Source organism: Phallusia mammillata, chromosome 3, assembly GCF_965637545.1.
Source record: "Phallusia mammillata chromosome 3, kaPhaMamm4.hap1.1, whole genome shotgun sequence".
In the NCBI taxonomy this organism is placed as follows: domain Eukaryota; kingdom Metazoa; phylum Chordata; class Ascidiacea; order Phlebobranchia; family Ascidiidae; genus Phallusia; species Phallusia mammillata.
Genome location: NC_137254.1, coordinates 19,503,617 through 19,526,410, shown reverse-complemented (window position 1 = coordinate 19,526,410; position 22,794 = coordinate 19,503,617). Strand labels below are relative to the sequence as shown.

Genomic DNA, 22,794 nt, shown 5'->3' with positions numbered 1-22,794 from the left:
TTTTTATATTGATCACAGAAATTTCATTTTTAAGAAATATATTTCAAGCTAATGTGCTTGTATAACTTTACTTAATAATGGAATGGCCGAAAATATTCTTTTGACTAAATTTGTGATCCATAGCCTGAAATGAGTGGAGAACCACAGGGGTAGATGGTATTTTAAACAAACAAGTATGCGATTATGGTAAGAAAAAATGGACTAAATAATGTGTAATGGGTAACTGACCATAACTGCTGCCAGACAGCAGGAGTGTGTGTTGCTGATCTTGTACTAAAACTCCCTTGACTGATTGCAACACACCCGAGTATGATGTCACCTTCTGTGCAGTGGTGCAAGCACTGAACTGGTTACACTATTTACTTCATTTTGGGCTATGAAATATAGAAAGAGATAACATACCTTGCCTTGAATGAGCTTCACAACAACCTTATTTTGGCTGTGGAAGTGTAAATTAGCAACTCTTTTGACAGTTTGTACTTTTCCTGCAGAATGCAGAGAACCAATTAATCAGAATGTCAATTTGCCATGCCATATGTCACCATTAAATGGTCACATGTCAATAACCACTATAGATTGTTCTAATTGGTTGAATGTGAATTTTTTGTCATAGCAAGAAATACATACACGCCACAAAATATCTACTGCACTTTATTGGTCAGTTGCTTTCTAAATTACATTTCAAAAACCTCTGGAATGCCCCACATGGTTTGCATACAAATGAAATTGGCACATAAAAAAGATACACCCAAAGAGAATAAAATGTACTGCGTCAACCAGCACTACTGCATGAAAAAGGATGTAAGAATTTTTCAAAAACTTTGATAACTAACATATGCTTTCTTATCATGTTTGGCTAGATATTATTTAGGTACCCTGGTTTCTGCAAATAGCTACAATCAAAACAACAGATTCTAAAAAAAATGCTACTTTTTTTCAAAAATATACAAAACATAGATGCATGTACTAGTAAATATTAAATAATTTGAAGTGCTGCTCAATATGTTTGAAGAGCATAAACAATATTCAGAAAAAATGATCAACACTACAAATACACTTGTGCAAATGTTATAGCAAAACAGACAACAATATAACAACACAATTGCTTGGGTCTGAACATCCCCATTAGACACATATCATTTGTGCTTAAACATAAAACAAAAAGGTATATTTATGATACAAAACACCACACATATTGCAAATTTTAGCACCACATAATTTAAATAAGTTTATAAAATATGCAACTATTTATTTTCTGTTAGCAAGAGACGATTGTCAGCCACCAATGATGCATAATCATAATCCCCCACTGCCGATTGATGAAATCGCACACGATTTGCAAAGTCTTCATTATCCTGTGTTAATTGGGTTGATACAAGTGTGTATGGAGCAACAGGGAAAGAGTTAATAACAACCTCTTCCTGTACTGGTTCATCTTTCCTGTTGACCAATGTAGTGTAACACTTGTTGTATTACAAAAATTAAAACAGGTTAATGATTCATTAATTCACTCATTTAAATGTTTTGAAATGGTTAAATTCAGCTAATTGAGCCCTTTAAATAAAAAAGGTTAAGGAGTGGTGGTTTCTTTGCACAGAGTCAATCTCTACAAATTGAATGGTATTTGCATTACTTATATATATATAATAATCAGCACACACATAGGAAGTATGTTCTTAGTTTGTGCATAGTTCAGTGGCATAAAAAGTGTATGTTATGTTTGGCAAAAATTTGCTTAAATATCAAAAGTTTTATAACAAGATGAGTTATCTGCTTCAGTTTATCTCAGCCATTGTCTCTGACTGCTTGCACACAATTAAATACTGTAAATTTTGTTTGCTATCAGCCACAACTTTTTAAAGTGATCAAGTAAACATATGTGATATACATTTTCAACATAATAGTATGTCCACTTAATTGCTTTGTTCTTAATGGTCAATAAAGTTGATTGTTTTTAACTAATTTGTGAAAACCACTTCCAATTATTCCAATCTTGCTTTGGGCTATAACAAACTAAATCGAAATTTATTTTTCAAACTATCCCCACCTTCGACATCAGTATAATTATATATATATATCATGCTTGGTGATTAGTTTTTTTATCTTGGGCCTGGTTGGGTATATACATATATCCTAGAATATTAGAAAGGTTGGAGAGATACTGTTTAGGAGTCAGGCAACTTTTGAACTAAGTGTCTGTTCAGCACATCAGCATTAACTACACATGCATCTGAACCTTATTGTGTAAGATCATAAACGAAAGGATTAAAACAAAACTGACCTGCAAACATCACGTGCAAGAGATTTCACCCAATCAATAAATTTGAACTGTGCAGCAGCACCTGGATTTAATCCAGGATTGAAGAGGGAGGTATACAAGTAAATCAATAAAAATGCTAAAATGTTGGCAAGTGCATAAACCCAGTGGATCAGAAACATCACAGTAAGACTCATGAAGACCTAAAACATTTCATAATTTACATTGTATTAAAAAGAAATATGAAAAACCAACTAAGAAACATAAAACTTGTTTACCCCAAATAACGAGCTCCATCTGTTACACAAATTTGAATACCAAGATTTTGGCAGTGGCAAAATGTCAATTTCCTTGTATGTTCCATCATCAGCCTCCTAACAATGAAATAATTTGTTTAGCATAAGCATGAAGTAAAGGTAAAATTTGCAAATAATAACCACACTTATGCTACCCAGCTAAAAAAAAGTCATGTGTTTTTATTCTATTTTCATTGGCTGTTTTATTCTATTTTTGTTTTGTACAAAAATGACACATTTGTAATCCTATACTAGGGCAGGTAACTCTGTTTTTATAGAAAAGACATTATACATCATTCTGTCCATAAGAAAACATAAAATAAAAAATACTTACGTCTTGATCTAAAAACTAGAAAAGTGGCTTTCCTGCATGTTGCTAGTTTATGTGTACTTTCTACAGCATTCAAAAATATAAACCAATTGGCACAGCACAGATGTTTATGCTCATGGTAATGGATTTAGTATTAAGCAACCATTTTAGGATTTAGAAAGATTTTAGAAAATTTCATATGTCCAAATTTGAATAAATATGAGGCACTCTTTCTTGACCAAACCAGCATTAGAGAGAAAAAAATATGGACAGAAACGATATGGGTCCCCTTCCCTGAATTACCTCTGGTTCATTTTCTTTCATGCATTTTGAATCAACACTTTTTGTGTCAACTTCATCATCAGAATCCTGTGTGTTCAAGAAAAAAGAAAGAGGCATCTTTCACAAACATCACAAATTGTGTTTCTTACTAAACTAATAACAGTTTAATGAATGCATTAACTTCTTACTGAGCTTGAGGAGTGTGTTTCAGATGTTGCTTTTTCTTGTCTAGCATCTTGTTCTACACCATCCTAAAATAAAACTCTTATTTCAACGTGTTTGTGTTTTTTCATCAAATAATCATTTTCCAAATATAATCTGTCTATTGTCTATTCTCAAATATGTGCCATGTTAAGTAATCCTGATTTTGTCAGGCTTTGGCCAATATCGGGGAGCAAGTGAGTTAAAAACTAGCTTTAATTTATTTCCTCATTGTTTAATAACTTGGCTAATCAAGAGAGCTAACAGAACAAATAGTATGACTTTAAGGTCATCAAACTTAATTCAATACAGCCTTTAGTGAGATTTTTTTAATTAAAGCAGTTCAAGTTGAAATCCACAACTTTTTTTATGCTCCAAGCTAGGACTAAACACCCTTAGTAGTAAAAGCATAATTTAAGTTATATTTAACAATATGCAGGGCAAAAGTATTTATATGACAATTATAAATGGTCATATTTTAAACTTCAACACTATGACATGTTGTCAATGTCATTTTTATTCAATTAATATAGCATAAACTTTTGTTCTCACTTCAGTTTGCAATTTTTTGTCATCGTCAATATCTTCTTTGTTAGGGATACTTTCAGTTTTTTCTCCATTCAACATATAGCTTTGTTCCAAATATTCTTTACCTGTAATGAAATTATAAATTTTTACTTGTTTTATACAATTTAATCATGGGCTTTCCGTAACATATATTGCTTTTGCCGATTTTATTCTCTGTCTGACGCTGGTTTGTTCCAAGCATTTGGTCAAGCATAAGTAATTAAAACTTATTTAAATTTACACACATGATAGTAAGTTATCAAAAGTTGATCCTCCTGAAGTTTGCCCCCAGATGACCCAGCCATTACCCACTATACCTACCAAATCCAGGAGTTTGATACTTTGTTGGTTGGTGCATTACAAAGCATTTCAAATGAATTTGTAACTTTACTCGAATTCATCCATTGTTTACTTAAACCTAAAATATCGTTTTTGGTGTACCAGTCCTTAAGGTCAGAAATATGTATGTGCTGAAATTGTAAACAGTTGTTTGTAGAGTGTTTTTTCTTTCAAATTTTAGACTGACTCAGTGGAAAGACTCGGACTCAGTGGAACCTTTACATGGAGTTCCAAGGATGTGATTTACAGGTTGGCAATAGTAGCACTTAATGCACAGCGATTTTAGGTGACATTGAGCCCTTTCTTTAAGAATGTCCAAAATAAAAAGATCCACATTCAGGTGATAAAAATAATCACCAAATGGAGAAAAGTTTTAGAAGTAAAAAATTTCTAATAAAAGAAAAAAGCAACTTGACTGTACATGACAGCAACTTAACCCGATAAAATCATAATGCAACTCATTTTAGCAATGTTAGTCATAACTGGAGATACAAGAAATGCTTCAATATACTGGTTTGGAACAATCAGCTTTTTTTACGTTAGGCATATCCCCAACATTATAAGCAGACAACATACAGAATTCAGTCTTTATTAAATTACCTGATTTAGGGGCAATTGGGGTATTTTCAACATCTATTTTTCCATTCTGTAAATATAAAAAATGAATATTACTTAGTTACATGTAAAACACAACCAATATAAACAGAACAATCAATGCTAAACAGAGACAGTTTAGCGTTGATCTTTTGGATTTGATACCTGTGGCAACATTGGCACACAGGGCAATTTTCCATAGCATGACAAACAATTTGCAAGTTTATATTTCAAGTACTTTTTGAATATTATTTAAATCAGCTGGCACAAATCCCCTTCCCAAATAATAAGTGGCACATATGAAGACAACAGTATGTAGTCATGCAAGAAAGCACAACTTGAAATACTCACAGAATTCTGGTTGATCAGAGTGTCGAGATCTTTTGTAAACTCATCCATTGTCCCAGGCAGATGTTTGTGGTTCTCAATGTAATCAGGGCCAGATTGTTTAACTTTTGGGGTGTCCTGTTCCGGCTAAAACCCAAGTTTAGTCAATTTAGTTATAAGTTTAAATTCGGAAATACAAAGCCTTCAAATGAAACCCAAGATCACTTTTTCAAAGCAATATACTTTATTTTAGTGCCAGTAAAACAGTTAGTTCTTAAATTAGGGCCCCAGGCTGTTTAAAACCGAAAGTGGAAAAAGTTATTAAAATCATCCCTCACCTTATACCGATTAAAGTTTTTGATGTTTTGATCATAACTCATTGCCAAAGCAAAATATGAGTAATCAATTGCAGCATATACCAACATAAAGTTGCAGGTGATCACTGGGGAAATCACATTTAAGTTCCCAATGAGTATGAACAAAAGAGAAATGAAACCGATCACACAAATGGCCAAAACAGGTGTTTTGTTTGCTCCAAACTACAAAACAAACAAACTTGCAAAATATAGTTGTAAACAAACAAAGAAACATGCAGCAAATAAAAAACTTTGAACATTCTTTTACCCCCATTCCCAGAAACTTTATTGCCGGAATTACATTTTCATTGGCAATACTTTGTAAAATCCTGGGAGCACCATACAACCCTGTAAGTAGAATATTGTTTTGTTTTTTTAAGAACAGATAATAAATTAAAATTTTTAATGAAATAAAAAGTTAGTACCTGTGCTACATGATGAAGTGCTTGACATATACACACCCAAAAGCCACAGTACCCCAACTGCAGAAACCTTAATGTCAAACAAACCTAGTTAATATTTTTATTACCAAGTAGCAGTACTTTATTTAATTTGTGTAATAGTTGGTACAGATGAAACTGGGTAAATGCAATAAATTATCAATAAAAAATCAGTTACTGGGGATGTTTTTCAAATCATCGCCTATCAGTTGTTAGGAAATAAAAACTATGGTGATTTCAAATGTTCAATTTCACAAACTGGATCGTTGAGTTACATGTGGGTGAAAAATTTAACTTCTCTTACTCTTATTAAAATTCTCTCTACTTGTTAAAATAGCATTTTTACTTCCTAAAAACTCATCTCAGGGTAACATAATGTTTTGTCTGTATTAGTCAGTTAATCACTGTTACCTTTTCAGCAATCATAAAATCAAGTTGCATTGCAGACCTCAAACAGGTTGATCCAAGCAAAAGAACAAAGACAACATAAAGCATAAAACTGCAAAAGAGTGAAATGATCGAAATTAATTTTACACAACTTTTCACAATGTTGGTACACCATTTTTGCCTGTAACCAACCTGAAATCTTTACAAGAATGTACTCAAAAGTTTTAAACCCAGAAAAACACTATATTAAACTGAAACCATCTTATCACTTCATTCATGCAAAAAAAATGTTGCTATGTTTAAACAATATTGCAACTTAAACTAGAAGGGTGGCTTAGCACATATTACCCTTGCATATACACTATAACCTATTTTAAAACATAAATATATTTCCTATGCTTATTTTGTATTGGGTCCCATATTAGCCATCGTCTTTTATAACTTTAGTCGTTTCTGCAGGCAAAAACTCATGGGTCCCCACACATGCAAAGTTGAAAATAATGCAATTCAAGAGATAACCATGAGAAAGTCTGGTGTTGTAAGGTAAAACACAGTGACTGGCACTGGGCTTAAATAATAATACTATGTAGAATACAAACTACAAAATTAGATTCACCCCAGATATTGTTTGAAGTATGTCCTATTTAATGTTTTAAAAAACTGACCCATTTTAGGGGGCTAGTAGGGCAACTAATTGGGTTCGACACACAAACTAAAAAATATATAAAAACCACAATGACTCAATCAATAGTACTGCAAAATTTCAGCCCAATCCGCCAATGTTTAAAATTTCGACCACTAGAGGTGTTTTGAGCAACAACCGTTACTGTTTCTGACGTCATAGGGCTGTTAACAAGCCCCTAACTGCCATGGCGCAAAAACAACCACCAAGCAACCCACCAACGAGCAACATACAACTGGTTGCCCTTGTAACACTATTGCTCCAAAGAAATCTTTCGTCTGTGGTGCCCAGTAACATACAAATACGTTTTACACTTTAGGGGCTTGTGGGGTAAATGTAGGACTACAGGGTTGAACACAACAATCGACACCTATAAATGGCATACTATACAAGAAATCCAAATTTCAGCCAATTCTGACACTGTTTAAAAACTCACCCATTTTAGGGGGCTAGCGGGGTAAATACTGGGGTTATCAACAAAAACAAAGTGGGATGCACATCTACATGAATATATCTACCATCTGTGTAAATTTCAGCCAAATCCATCAAACATTTGATGGAAAAACGAGTCGGACAAACTTTGGGTAAAAACACCCATTTTAGGGGGCGAGCGGGGTAAATACTGGGGTTATTAACAAAACCAAAGTGGGATGCACATCTACATAACTATATCTACCATCTCTGTAAATTTCAGCCAAACACATCAAACATTTGATGGAAAAATGAGTCGGACAAACTTCCGGGAAAAAATACCCATTTTAGGGGGCTAGCGGGGTAAATACTGGGGTTATCAACAAAAACAAAGTGGGATGCACATCTACATAACTATATCTACCATCTGTGTGAATTTCAGCCAAATCCATCAAACATTTGATAGAAAAACGAGTCGGACAAACTTTGGGGGGAAAAAAAAAGGAAGAAAAAAAAAAGAAAAACAAAACAAACAATTCGAGTAAAATCAATATGTGTCCCCTTCAGGAAAGGGGACCCATAATAATCACCTAATAAAGATTGCAGACAGTGTGCCAACTGGGATGCTTTTTGAGGGGCTTTTCAAATCTCCTGACATATTGACACCAGCCATAACTCCAGTTGCAGTTGGAAAAAATACACCAAACACTGTAAAAAATGTTTCTCCCTCCTGCAGCATGGGATATGAATTGTTGTACATAAGAGCAGATGAATAGCCAATAAATCCAGCATCTAGAAAACATGGATTTACACTATCGCACAATAGAAAATTTCAAATTTAAAAGTTTACCTGGGTTGGTATGAACAAATGTCCCAACTATAAAATCACTGGTAGAAATGACCAGAATTAGTAATAGAAGCAACTGCAATCGAATCACCCATTTTACTCCTGAAATAAAAGTTGTTCAACATTTATGTATTCACATGTATTGTTTCACCTATATACCAAAGTCATTTAATTTACAACAAAGAAATAAAAAACATTTTGATGAATGTTTCCATGGCAATAAAACAAGTATAAAGAAAAGGTACCTGCCAAATTAATTGCTGAAAGCAATAAAAGGGTGCCAATAGCAACACCACGGACTGCCCATTCATTGTTCCACTGTAAAGCCTTAGTAACAGACTCAGCAAATCCCATGCAATACAGTGCCGAAACAACACACTAAATAAAAGACATGCAAACATGTGTCAATGTTACCATTTACACCCATAAACATGCTACCATGAAACATGCTGTAAACAGTTTCACCACATACAAATCTTATTTCTAGACAAATGGTTGTATTTAAGTAATGGTTTAATGATCAGAGAAAACAAAGTAACGCAGTAACAAAATATTGTGGTCATTTACACATATACATATACTATGTGAAATTACATATTTTCTTTCAAAACTATATGTCTGCTTTGCAGGACACAGTAAATGTCTGATTTATACATAAACCAGCAATATAATAGCAACTCTGCCACTTGCCAAATCAAAGCCTAAAATTTGTAGAAAAAGGCCGTCTGGTTCGTTTTGCCGGTTAACATGTTCTGAAGAAAACTAATCATGTCACTGATCGAAAAAACAACAAGTTGTTTTTGGTGAGATAAACACAAAACATAACCAGTAATTATAACTAAATTAGAAAAAGGGAGCCAGTTTTAAAGTGCTAGCATTGACTTTCTCTTGAAAATTGAAAACAAAATCAGATGCAGACAAAATTGCAGCATGTAATAGTACATGGAGCAGACTAACTGGATTATTGAATGGGTTAATGGAGCAAACAAGTAAAAATATTATTCGTGTACAAGTATTGCAAAACACTGCAATTTTTAGAATTTCGGGCTGGTCATTTAACAGAGAAGTTGAGCCATAATAAAATAAAATGTTCCATATATTATGATGTTATAAAATCATAGCTATGTCCATATGTAAATGTTATGTGGTGCAATAACCTACCAATAATTGTTCAGTACAGTTATTGTTTGCTCACAAATGTATAATAAGCAGGCAACAATATAGATCATGAAGTTTCAGATAAGGTTAAGAATTCAGTTACGGTTAAATATTTACAAATATACTACTAATTGGAAAAAATGGTTGTTAAATGCCTTTTTAAACAGTCAATGAATATGAACACAAAGATGTTAAAAGCCACTGAGCGAAAAACCACATCATAACTTATGGTTCATAACAAGGCTTATCTTATGACTTTTCAATGTAATAACTTCTCAATATTTTTTATTTTTGTAAATGTCTGCTAAGGATTTGACTAGTCAATAGACCAGAGTTTTTTAATGGATCCATACCCAACCCCAGAGGACAGTATAAAGTAAAAAATAAATCTGAGAGGGAGATAGAACTAAACACCTCAGATTATATCCACAAACAGACAAAATCTGCATGTTTGGGTTCTATTTCTACGCTGTACACAAGTATGCAACATCAACTTGTAAAATCCCAAAACAAAACATGTCAGTGTATGTATGTATGACAACATAACACACAACATGCAAATAAACATACTAACACTGTTCAATATGTTATGGTTGAAAACAAAAACGACGAACTTGCACCAAAAATAAGCAAACACATTTCTTCTTGTTGATTGAAAGAAGAAACAATTGAAACTTACCAAACCAAATGCATACATAATTCCAACTGTTCCACCCACTTTACCTCCCAGAACCTTGGATACCAAAAAATAAACCCCACCATTTGTCATATCAGGAAGTCTTTCGCATAAACCGATAGCAGATAATGCAGCAAATGAAGCAACAGAAACTGTAATTACTACAATTAGCATGGATAGGCCAATTCCAACATTTCCCTACAAACAAAAATAAAAACTAAGTTTCCTGGCAGCAATCAATGCAAAATAAATCTGAATTGACATCTATATATTTCTTTCAACTTACCATTATGTAAGGGGAAACCAGAATATTTTTGTTACATATTGGTTTACAAGTAAAGGTTGAAAAGTTGCTTTCCTATATATTGCCAATTTATATATTCTATGCCCTATTTAACAATTTACTCTATACACCATATGATCTACTAACATGATTGTTTTTGTAAGGTAAAAACAAATTGGGCCCCAAAAATGTGAATTCGGAAAAAACTTTTCCAGGTATTTAACTAGAAGAGTGGCTTTCTGATATACTTCCATTTTATATATTCTATACGATATTTACCAATTTACTATACACATCATTTGATCTACACATATGATTGTTTTTGTAAACAAAAACAAATGGGTCCCCACACGTGCGTTTGTGCAGATTTACAGTAAACAAATGTTGCGGTGATTTTTAGATTCTTAAGGACAAATTTTTAGAAAGCATTAACCCAACAATAAAAAAAAATTTTCGTATTTTTTTGCACTATTATTGTCATGTAATTACAAAAACATTAAAAAACGTAACAAATACTTTAATCTAATCTCTTGCTTTGACCCAGATATTGTCGTCCAAGGTCGGATTTTGAACACATTTTTTTTAGAAAGCTGTAACAGTTGTGTTACAGACACTTTAAATTAAAAAGCAATTTGCTACAAGTGTATACATAACAAATTGTTTTTCATTTAACTTTGTTTCGCAAAACAAGTACCATTGACCTGTAGTAACCTCTCAGTGTGCACACGCCAAACGACTGTTTGACTTTTGACACCGTTTTCAATAGCACGCCGTCCTTGGTGTTCAACAATACTGTTAAGCCTAATTTATACATGAGTATTGACTCCTAAATTGATTGTCAAAAAAACGCTACGTTATGACGAAAGAAAGGTCTGAACTGTGTTTGTAATACCTACTAGTTGACCTTAAGTAACCCGTGATCATGCGGCGGCCAACCTGACAGCGAGCATTTAAAAAAACATTTATTTCAAGTTAACTTTTTCATCTTTACTTCGATTAACAAAGTTTTGCTTGACATATACAAAACCGAAGCACGGTTATTAGGTTTAAATCACGTCATAGGTGTAAAACCTTCGCCAAAACTAAAAACGTGAGTGATAACTTAATAAAATGACATAGCATTGCTGTGCACAACAGCTGATTTCTAATCACTGAAACGACGTCTCGTAAAACGTCTGTCCGACGTCAAGCTGAGCCCTCCCGCTATCGTAAACCAGTGAGTTACTCTCTTGGTACTTCTGCCTACAGTGTCTTTCTTGACCAAACGAGCGTTAGACACATTTACGTTTCGGGAGCCTGTGGGTGAACCGCTGGGTCATTCGGGGTCAAAATTCTAGAGAATCAAGTTCAGATTGATAACTAAGATATGTCCAAATTTGAATAAATTTGAAGTACTTTTTCTTTACCAAACCAGCGTTACAAACCAGCGTTAAAAAATGTACGTTTCGGGGGCCTGTGGGTGAACCGCTGGGTCAATCAGGGTCAAACTTCAGGTGGACCAAGTTTGGATTAATATCTAACATGTGTCCAAATTTCAATAAATTTAAAGCACTTTTTCTTGACCAAACCAGCGTTACAACCCAGCGTTAAAAATTTTACGTTTCGGGGGCCTGTGGGTGAACCGCTGGGTAATTTGGGGTCAAACTTCAGGTGGACCAAGTTTGGATTAATATCTAACATATGTCCAAATTTCAATAAATTTCAAGCACTTTTTCTTGACCAAACGGGTCTCACAAGCCAGCGTTAGACAAAAAAAAGAAAAAAGAAAAAAAGAAAAAAAAAAAAAAAAAAAAAAAAACGGACAAAAACAATATGTGTCCCCTTCAGGGAAGGGGACCCATAATTATTAATTAGTGAAAAAATGCTCAAAAGCAACTTACAACCATCCACCCTGTCCGTAAAAAAAGAACAACTCCAAAGATGTTTATTAAACAGGATGTAAACACTCCATCCCAGGTTCCAAATAAAACTGGCTCCACTACGAAAAACTGGGACTTCCACCAAGGCTTCCTATGCACCTAAAAATGTTTCATTTTTGATTTTTACATGTTAACATCAACACTAGTTTTGCTGTGTGTTAGTGTAAACTCGTTTTCACCTTAGAACTAGAAAGGAGGCTTTAGTCAGTGCAGCAGTTTTAAAGATTTTACATTTTGGGGGCCTGTGGGTAAACCGCCGGGTTGTTGGGGGTAAAACTTAAGGAGGATCAAATTGGGATTACATTTAAACATCTATCCAAATTCAAAGCACTCTTTCCTAATGACCAAAATGAGCGTTACAAACCAGCGATAGACAGAAAAAAGAAATAAAATACGGACAAAAACAAAAAAATATTATTAACCCAGGGGTGCAAAAATACGGTCGCGCGACTATAAAATTGGCATGCGCGACTGTAATTTCTTGCCACCTAATTGGAGGTGGTTTCCATTTTTTGAACTAATTTACTCAGATAGTTCTGAAATACTGAGGCAATGGCGCAACTGACGGAAAATGGAAAGGATTAAGCAACATTCTCTCCCACAAAAACACTTTTGTTTAACATACACTTGTGTTTCATCCAGTAAATGCTAGGATAGCAAAACTCAACGCGAATACCACAACACACAAGTTAAGGTCTTTTTTCCCATCCTCGTATGGTGTGTCGGAAAACACAGATCATACGTTGTAGTCGTATTTCAGACTTTTTTGTGCGGTCACAATAAACGTGCGTAGGGGAAATTTCTATGCTAACGCATTGACATGTAATATGATGTTGATTATTCATAGTATGCTAGGCCTATTAAAGTCGTCATTACGAATCAGCCTATCCCCAAACATTCCCATGTGGCAAGGCCCTGTGGAATTTGAACCCACGGAATTCGTGCCAACAGAAACACCACTGCCAACAGACTATGCTGTGCCATGATGCTATGCAACACAGGGGTGCACAAGCTGCGGGTTTGGAGATAAACTGGTCCAGCTGTGAAAATTTACATTTAATTATGTGTGCTGTAGGCTGTGAGTTGATTTTAACTTTAAGAATTTGTGTGCAAACAAAGCTAAATATGCAGTCAGCACACAATCTAACATATAGTAAACTAGAAGGGTGGCTTAGCACATATTGCCCTTGCATATACACTATAACCTATTTTAAAACATAAATATATTTCCTATGCTTATTTTGTATTGGGTCCCATATTAGCCATCGTCTTTATAACTTTAGTCGTTTCTGCAGGCAAAAACTCGGGTCCCCACACATGCAAAGTTGAAAATAATGAAATTCAAGAGATAACCATGAGAAAGCCGGGTGTTGTAAGGTAAAACACAGTGATCAGCACTGGGCTTAAATAATAATACTATGTAGAATACAAACTACAAAATTAGATTCACCCCAGATATTGTTTGAAGTATGTTCTATTTAACGTTTTAAAAAACTGACCCATTTTAGGGGGCTAGTAGGGTAACTAATTGGGTTCGACACACAAACTAAAAAATATATAAAAACCACAATGACTCAATCAATAGTTCTGCAAAATTTCAGCCCAATCCGCCAATGTTCAAAATTTCGACCACTAGAGGTGTTTTGAGCAACAACCGTTAATGTTTCTGACGTCATAGGGCTGTTAACAAGCCCCTAACTGCCATGGCACAAAAACGACCACCAAGTTGCCCTTGTAACACTATTGTGCCAAAGAAATCTTTCGTTTGTGGTGCCCAGTAACATACAAATACGTTTTACACTTTAGGGGCTTGTGGGGTAAATGTTAGGACTACAGGGTTGAACACTACAATCGACACCTACAAATGGCATACTATACAAGAAATCCAAATTTCAGCCAATTCTGACACTGTTTAAAAACTCACCCATTTTAGGGGGCTAGTGGGGTAAATACTGGGGTTATCAACAAAAACAAAGTGGGATGCACATCTACATGAATATATCTACCATCTGTGTAAATTTCAGCCAAATCCATCAAACATTTGAAGGAAAAACGAGTCGGACAAACTTTGGGGGGAAAATACCCATTTTAGGGGGCTAGCGGGGTAAATACTGGGGTTATCAACAAAAACAAAGTGGGATGCACATCTACATAACTATATCTACCATCTGTGTAAATTTCAGCCAAATCCATCAAACATTTGATGGAAAAACGAGTCGGACAAACTTTGGGAAGAAAAAAAAGAAAAAACACGAAAAAAAACAAAACAATTTGAGTAAAATCAATGTGTCCCCTTCAGGGAAGGGGACCCATAATAAGAACCTGTGATGCGGCCATTAACAGCAAAATGGTTGTGCACCCCTGTCCAAACTGATGCCAATTGCTTTGGTTTTGCCAAGTTTATTAGCTAGTTGTGAAAGGGTTTTAGCAGGATAAACTGCATCGAAACCAAGCTTGGATTGGCCTCCAGTCAAAAAAAGCATTTGGCTCTGGCATGTATGAAGTGGGTTAAGTCAGATATGTATGTTACATTAGGCCCTACACTGTTGATGAAGATAAGGCTAAAATGCATGCGCTACCAAAAATTATGGCGCGCTACCAAACTCCGAAAAAACTTTTGCACCCCTGTATTAAACTTTAAAACACCTTATACTCAGTGGTGGGAGTCAGTCGGTTCATATCGGTTCTAAGAACCACCTCACGAAATATTATGAGTTTAGCGAACCGGTTAGCATTACTGGTTACTGTTAAACTTTTTGTAACAAAACCGGTTGAAAAATAAGAAGGGTGGCTTAGCACATATTGCCCTTGCATATACACTATAACCTATTTTAAAACATAAATATATTTCCTATGCTTATTTTGTATTGGGTCCCATATTAGCCATCTTCTTTTATTACTTTAGTCGTTTCTGCAGGCAAAAACTCATGGGTCCCCACACATGCAAAGTTGAAAATAATGAAATTCAAGAGATAACCATGAGAAAGTCGGGTGTTGTAAGGTAAAACACAGTGATCGGCACTGGGCTTAAATAATAATACTATGTAGAATACAAACTATAAAATTAGATTTACCCCAGATATTGTTTGAAGTATGTCCATAGGCGTCGATTTTTTAATTATTTGCAAAATTTTAGGGGAGACCTTTCCATCCATGTTTTAAAAACATACATCAGCAGTTAAAACCCACAATCGTAGGAACACAAAGCAGTTGCGTTAACTGCTCCGTTGTCCTGGCGACTGCACGAAGTTATGACCCATATTCGGTTGCACGTAACAAAATAAAGTTTGCAGATATAACTTCCACGCAGTCAGATAATAAAGTTGCGACAGGATTCAAGTATACGTTGTTCAAGATGTTCATTTACATTGCGTGTGACGATTTTTAAATGACTCAACATTAAACAGAAAACGTATTTTTCGAGGGTTGCTTGCGTTTTGGCTGCAAAAATGCCTACACATTAGTTTGACTAGTCCAGCGGTGCACAACCTGCGGGCATGAACATGTTTATTAAAATATATGTACTGGCGGCCGTGGCCTAAATAAAAACTCTTTCGTGAAATATTACAATTTTCAAGCTGCTCTAAACACATTTTATGTAACTGAAAAAGTATTACCAGCCTAAGGGCCATATGCGCCAGACGTTTTTATGCCTATTGTGTGCAAACAATGCGAAAAACCAGATACCCTAAGCGTCACAATATAGATAATGACGTTATAAACAGCTAAGACTGATCGTCAGACTGTTCAGCTCAATCTGCGCTTCAAGTTAGAAATTAATCTAGGCATTTTAGGCGCCATTAGATGGTTGACATATAATATATAATATTTCTTTACATCAGTAATTTTCAAACACAAGCAAGCAGCCAATTGGCCGGCCAGCCTGTGCTGAGAATAAAACAATTAACTATCACATAACAATGCCGATTGTTACTGCAACCATTGTTACGTTGCACAACAAAACCACGAGACACTTGCGTTTGTCATTGATTGTGACGTTCGATCGTACAAACAGCCGGTTTACGGCATAGGCGTGTATGTGGTTTTTCTGGGAATACTTTATTTCAAACAAAAAACAGGGGAGACAATACATATGTTGTCACCCCTGTTTTTTCAGGAGGGGAGACATGTCACCCCGGTCACCCCTAAATCTACGCCTATGAGTATGTCCTATTTAACGTTTTAAAAAACTGACCCATTTTAGGGGGCTAGTAGGGCAACTAATTGGGTTCGACACACAAACTAAAAAATATATAAAAACCACAATGACTCAATCAATAGTACTGCAAAATTTCAGCCCAATCCGCCAATGTTTAAAATTTCGATCACTAGAGGTGTTTTGAGCAACAACCGTTAATGTTTCTGACGTCATAAGGCTGTTAACAAGCCCCTAACTGCCATGGCGCAAAAACGACCACCAAGCAACATACAACTGGTTGCCCTTGTAACAGTATTGCTCCAAAGAAATCTTTCGTTTGTGGTGCCCAGTAACATACAAATACGTTTACACTTTAGGGGCTTGTGGGGTAAATGTTAGGACTACAGGGTTGAACACAACAATCGACACCTATAAATGGCATACTATACAAGAAATCCAAATTTCAGCCAATTCTGACACTTTTTAAAACCTCACCCATTTTAGGGGGCTACCGGGATAAATACTGGGGTTATCAACAAAAACGAAGTGGGATGCACATCTACATAACTATATCTACCATCTCTGTAAATTTCAGCCAAATCCATCAAACATTTGATGGAAAAACGAGTCGGACAAACTTTGGGGGGGAAATACCCATTTTACGGGCTAGCGGGGTAAATACTGGGGTTATCAACAAAAACAAGGTGGGATGCACATCTACATAACTATATCTACCATCTGTGTAAATTTCAGCCAAATCCATCAAACATTTGATGGAAAAACGAGTCGGACAAACTTTGGGAAGAAAAAAAAAGAAGAAAAAAAAGAAAAAGAAAAAAAACAATTCGAGTAAAATCAATATGTGTCCCCTTCAGGGAAGGGGACCCATAATAAGACTTTTGTAATAGAACTGACTGACAAAAAATTTGAATCCCACCACTGCTTATACTTCAAAACTTAGGGAAGAAAAAAAAATCGAGTGACATCAACATGTGTCCCCTTCAGGGAAGGGGACCCAAAATGAAGTAATGCTTTTTATTATGTACACTGTGTCCCAAACAAACAACTTCTCACTGTGATAGCAAATTATACATTACAAATAGGGCGAATAGTTTTTTACTTGTCAAAACAGTCAAAAATGTGTCAAAATTTATAGCAAAGGGCCTGTGCCACAGGCCCATTGTCTCTTTTTTGTGAATCATAAGCCATTAAGTGAAATAATTAGGTTAATACAGTGTGATGCTCAACACTCCTCAAAACATGTAAAATTTTAGGTCCTAAGTCATTTTACGGCAGCTGTAGCTTAGGTGCACCTCTTGCTTGGATTTTGCTTTAGATACTTCATGTATCTTTAGAAGACATATGTATTGAACAGTTTTTGTTGTGTCTTAGCTTCAGTTTTTTGGCAGTGATTTGTAATTAGCTCATTTCCCTTTTCAGAATAGGCTAGGTCTGTGTTAGGATTTTTACCCTTCTGGTAGACTTTTGCACATTCTTTTGCTTTAGTTAGATTAGCCTACAGCCATATTTTAACGTTTTGTACAATAATGCGCAATTTAACTTCTTCATACAGCAAATTTGTCAAAAACATTTTTTTTAGGTCAAGATTTTTCGTTTTTAGGTCAAAAAATAATCGCCCTAATTATAACTACCTTAAACCTTTGCAAGAACAGTTGGTTTTGTTCCATTGTTATGAAACAAGACTCTGTTTACATTTACACAAGTTTACTGCCCACTAGGCGTCGCCCTAAATACGCACTGGTTATGCATATATGGCGTGGGCTTGTCCTATTTAACATTCTTTTTCAAAGAAAAGGAGTATTAATAGTGGCATAATGGGGTAAAACAAAAAATGGACACCTATGAATAGCAAATTCAAGCTGTCCAATTTTCATTTAATTCGAACGTTGTTAAACGGGTCACCCATTTTAGGGATTAGTTGGTTAAGTTGTGGTGCTACAGGGCAAAACATAACATTTGAGGACTTAGTATGTTCAAGAAACTTTGCAAATTTCATACAATAGGACCTTTTTTTAAAGTTCATTTTTTTAGGGGGTAAGTTGAGTAAATGTTGGGGCTACAAGCATAGGCATGATTTTTTAGCATAAATTTTCATTTGTGGGGTGGTAAAATTTGCTTAAGTGGTTCTTGACATGATCAAACCACACTACGTTACACATTAAGTGGAGATGGCATTTCGCGGATACGCAATCTTGCTTAACTTGGTAAACGTAAAACCTCTGAACGTCACGTCACAAATCGTCTATCTAGTTGTTGAATTATGATGTCACAATGTGTTAGTGATGTAATCACAGCAGCATACTGGTAGTAGTGGCAGAAAAAGTGTATCCCGTGCTGGGTAGCGTTGTTTATCCATAAGAAGTAGTGTGGTACAAAAGGTAACATAACACACAAAATGCAAACGTGGCTTGTAATACTTTAACAGGGATCTGTAAATTAATTTTACATGTTTAATTTTGCAAAAGTATCTAATCGGCATTGCAGTTTCGAGACGAAATTTGCGCACATGGGTTGCCGTTGCAATTATATTTCCCGCACATGGACAAGGAACTCTCCATTTAACAATATAATCCCCAACTGCCAATTAACATCCAGAAAATATGAAACGTAAAAATTGCCATTGTTACGTCACAAGTCTTGTTATCAAACTTGACAAACATCACTGAAGCGAGTAGCGCAAAATGGGTTTTCCCCATGCGTTGTTTAAAAACAAAAGAAATTTTGCTTTGCACTTGCTCGAAATATACCAACCATTACAAAGAGCGCATGTGAATGGAAGAAACGCATATCTGTAATGCACGAATATAAATACGGCCAGGCAATTTCTGGGGTGGCAGCATAGCTATTTTATAATGGCTGCCACCCCAGAGATTTTTAGTGGGGAGGCCGCCAAACATGAGGAACACCTGACTGGTTACCCTTGTCACACTATTGCACCACAAAAATCTTTCGTTTGTGGTGCCCAGTAACATACAAATACGATTTACACTTTGGGGGCTTGTGGGGTAAATGTTAGGGCTACAGGGTTGAACACAACAATCGACACCTATAAATCGCATACTCTACAAGCTATCCAAATTTCAACCAATTCTGATACTGTTTAAAAACTCACCCGTTTTAGGGGGCTAGCGGGGTAAATACTAGGGTTATCTGGACAAACAAAGTAGGATGCACATCTACACAACTATATCTACCATCTGTATAAGTTTCAGCCACATCCATCAAACATTTGATGGCAAAACGAGTCGGACAAACTTTGGGAAAAAATATCCATTTTAGGGGGCTAGCGGGGTGAATACTGGGGTTATCAACAAAAACAAAGTGGGGTGTACATCTACATACCTATATCTACCATCTCTGTAAATTTCAGCCAAATCCATCAAAGATTTGATGGAAAAATGAGTAGGACAAACTTTAGGCAGAAAATAACACGTTTTTAGGGGGCTAGCGGGGTAAATACTGGGGTTATCAACAAAAACAAAGTGTGATGCACATCTACATAACTATATCTACCATCTCTGTAAATTTCATCCAAATCCATCAAACATTTGATGGAAAAACGAGTCGGACAAACTTTGGGAAGAAAATAACCCATTTTAGGGGGCTAGCGGGGTAAATACTGGGGTTATCCACAAAACAAAGTGAGATGCACATCTACATAACTATATCTACCATCTGTATAAATTTCATCCAAATCCATCAAACATTTGATGGAAAAACGAGTTGGACAAACTTTGGGGAGAAGAAAAAATAAAGAAAAAAAAAGAAAGAAAAAGAAAAAAACAAAAACAATTTGAGTAAAATCAATATGTGTCCCCTTCGGGGAAGGGGATATTCTTCAGCCTTAGGTCGAACCCCAAAGTTACATCCTATGTTTTTAACCCATTTTGCTTGGTGGGTCATAATGATGTTTTTGTTCAAACGTAGTGGCAACAGATACTGTTTGTCACTTTGTTAAATTCTGACATAATAATACAAGCAACTTGTTTCATGATTGCTTTAATTCCAGGAATTTTTAGTTTTTACCTGAATAAAGCATTGTTTTTTTTAGCATCTGTACACAAACATAAAAAGATGAAGTCATAAGTTTTTGCTGTCAACAAAATTTCGTTGTTTTTCTGCTTACAAACAACGCGAACAATGCTCTTTGTTACTCTTTGTTTGTCAAAAAAAAGAAAGTAAAACCTTAGGCAGGGGTGCACAACCCATTTTGCTTGGATCGCAGATTGGCTGCATCGCAGATTCTTATTTCACCAACGGCCGTCATTTACCTGCTTATTTTTGTTTTTAAATACTTGCTTTATATCATGTATTTACCATCTAATAGCGCCACAAAGCCCAGATTAATTTCTAGCTCGGTGCACAGATTGAGCTGCACAGCAAGGAGATCAGTCTTAAGTATTTATGATGTCATAATCTATATTGTAATGCTTGTGGTACCTGTTTTGTTCGCATTGTTGGCACACAATAGGCGTACAAAAAGATTGACACATACGGTTATTAGGCTGGTAATACTCTTTTTAGTACCACAAAAACTATTTAGGGCAGTTTAAAACAACCCTGCCTAAGTTTAACTTTCCAGTGTTTTGATATTGAGCAAATACAAATTGCCGTTTTCGGCCACTATAGACCCTAAAGTCTGACAAAAACGAGTATTTGTATTGTACTTCAAAAAGACCTTCGTCGAACCCCTGATTCGGCGTTGCCGAACCCTGGTTAAGAACCACTGGTTTAATAGGTCATAGTATGACAACACAGAACAAAGGTCATTGACACCAAGCTTGTAATAACAAATCTACAGGAAAGTTTCTAAAGGTTGTTAAAGACTTATTAAGATACGAATTTAACTACTGTTGCTTCAACCTGCAGAACATTGCCTAGAAACAAAATCTGAGAATGATTTATGGCTTATTGTTTATTTTTTACCCAAACTTCAGCAAAATTTTGTTTTACCCCATACACATCAAATTTGTCAAAATTTTCGATTTTACAAGACTCCATTCACATTCACACTGTAAGTTTACTGCCCACTACCGTCGCCCTAAATACACACTGATTATGCATATATGGCGTGGGTTGTTTGGTCTCAACGTACATTAAAAGGCAGCCAGATTTTTGATCAAAAACTTTTGAAATATATATATGTGAAGCTGCACTCAAGATTCATATTTTTACACAGTATCTAACCACACAACTTCCCACTCAGCAGTCAAACCATGTACCTGGTCGCAGGATTGGTTATGAAGGGTGCACAATAGGAAAAATGCTTAAAGTGCACGCATTGAGGTGAGGGGACTACTCCCAATGAGTAAATAAAACAATTTACAATTTCTCCCAAACACCTAGAACAAACCTGATGTGAGGTTTCCTCAAAAAACAGATCTTTATTTTGTGTGGAATCATGTTCGTTTGCAGCAAAATGTACAGTTTCAGAGTTCGTATCAGTCATTTAATTGCCTTTAACATGAAACCGTAATTACTACAGCCTTTTCTTAAATCATATATTCTAAAAACACAGAAAACAGTCTTTTAGGTCAAAGAATATTTATAAAATGACTAGCCTATTTTGAAAAAATTAAAGTTTTTTAAAATAAAAACATGTATGATTGATTTGCGGAAGTAACAAGTGCACACATTAGCATTAGCACATACAGGCGAAACTGGTTGAGTGTGATGTCAACCTGCCAAGCATTTGGTTTTATTGACCAGTTTTCCCAATTATCTGAATGCTGTATAAACAGAGTTGCTATATTTACACTTTCCCAGCTGAAATACAGTTGCTTATAAGATTATTCAAGGCAACAAGGATGTTTCCTCACTTTAATAGTCTTAAGCGAATATCATGACTAGGTTGACACTTACACAGCAGCATAAAAGGTCATGACAACAACCTGTCCCGGTTGAGATGCAACCAGTCACATGAACTACAACTAAAGTTAGCAACACACACTCTTGGCACACATGATGCAAAAGCACTTTTAACAATGTTTTTGAAGTAATAGTGTGGTCACTTTCCACTCAAACCACATTAATCTTTTTATTTAAAAAGGTCAGTTTGCTAAATTGGAAAACAGTAAGAAAACTTGAGAAGAAACCTTCTATCTTTTTAATGCAATTTAGTTGACTGTAATCACATTCTGTTTGTATAAAATATATACCATCTATTTCAGCTATATCCGGAATCATCTAGTGCAAAGTTGGGCAACCTTTTTGCCTGCGCAGGCTAAAAAGTAGTGATATATCTAAGTGTGGTTTTAAAAATAAGACTTATAGAGTATTTTATGTTGAAAAACATCAATACAT

General features: G+C 35.3%; 1 protein-coding gene across 3 annotated transcripts; it reads right to left on the bottom strand.

Annotated features, from left to right (window-relative positions):
• Positions 1–635: 635 nt before the first annotated feature.
• Positions 636–22,022, bottom strand: LOC145219220 (solute carrier family 12 member 8-like). 3 transcript variants are annotated; one of them, XM_080086609.1, is made up of 18 exons: positions 21,845–22,021; positions 12,294–12,431; positions 10,134–10,328; positions 8,542–8,674; positions 8,300–8,398; positions 8,040–8,241; positions 6,381–6,468; positions 5,955–6,021; positions 5,798–5,877; positions 5,512–5,712; positions 5,198–5,320; positions 4,853–4,898; positions 3,899–3,999; positions 3,334–3,396; positions 3,167–3,232; positions 2,536–2,631; positions 2,282–2,460; positions 636–1,440 (listed from the first exon to the last, which is right to left on the bottom strand). In XM_080086609.1, the coding sequence occupies exons 1-18, from the start codon at positions 21,938–21,940 to the stop codon at positions 1,245–1,247; spliced, it is 2,169 nt and encodes a 722-aa protein (XP_079942735.1). In that variant the 5' UTR covers positions 21,941–22,021; the 3' UTR covers positions 636–1,244. The 3 variants fall into 3 exon arrangements, with proteins under 3 accessions (XP_079942735.1, XP_079942736.1, XP_079942737.1); XM_080086610.1 differs by lacking the exon at positions 3,167–3,232 and having other exon boundaries at positions 21,845–22,022; XM_080086611.1 differs by lacking the exon at positions 5,512–5,712 and having other exon boundaries at positions 21,845–22,022.
• Positions 22,023–22,794: the final 772 nt, after the last annotated feature.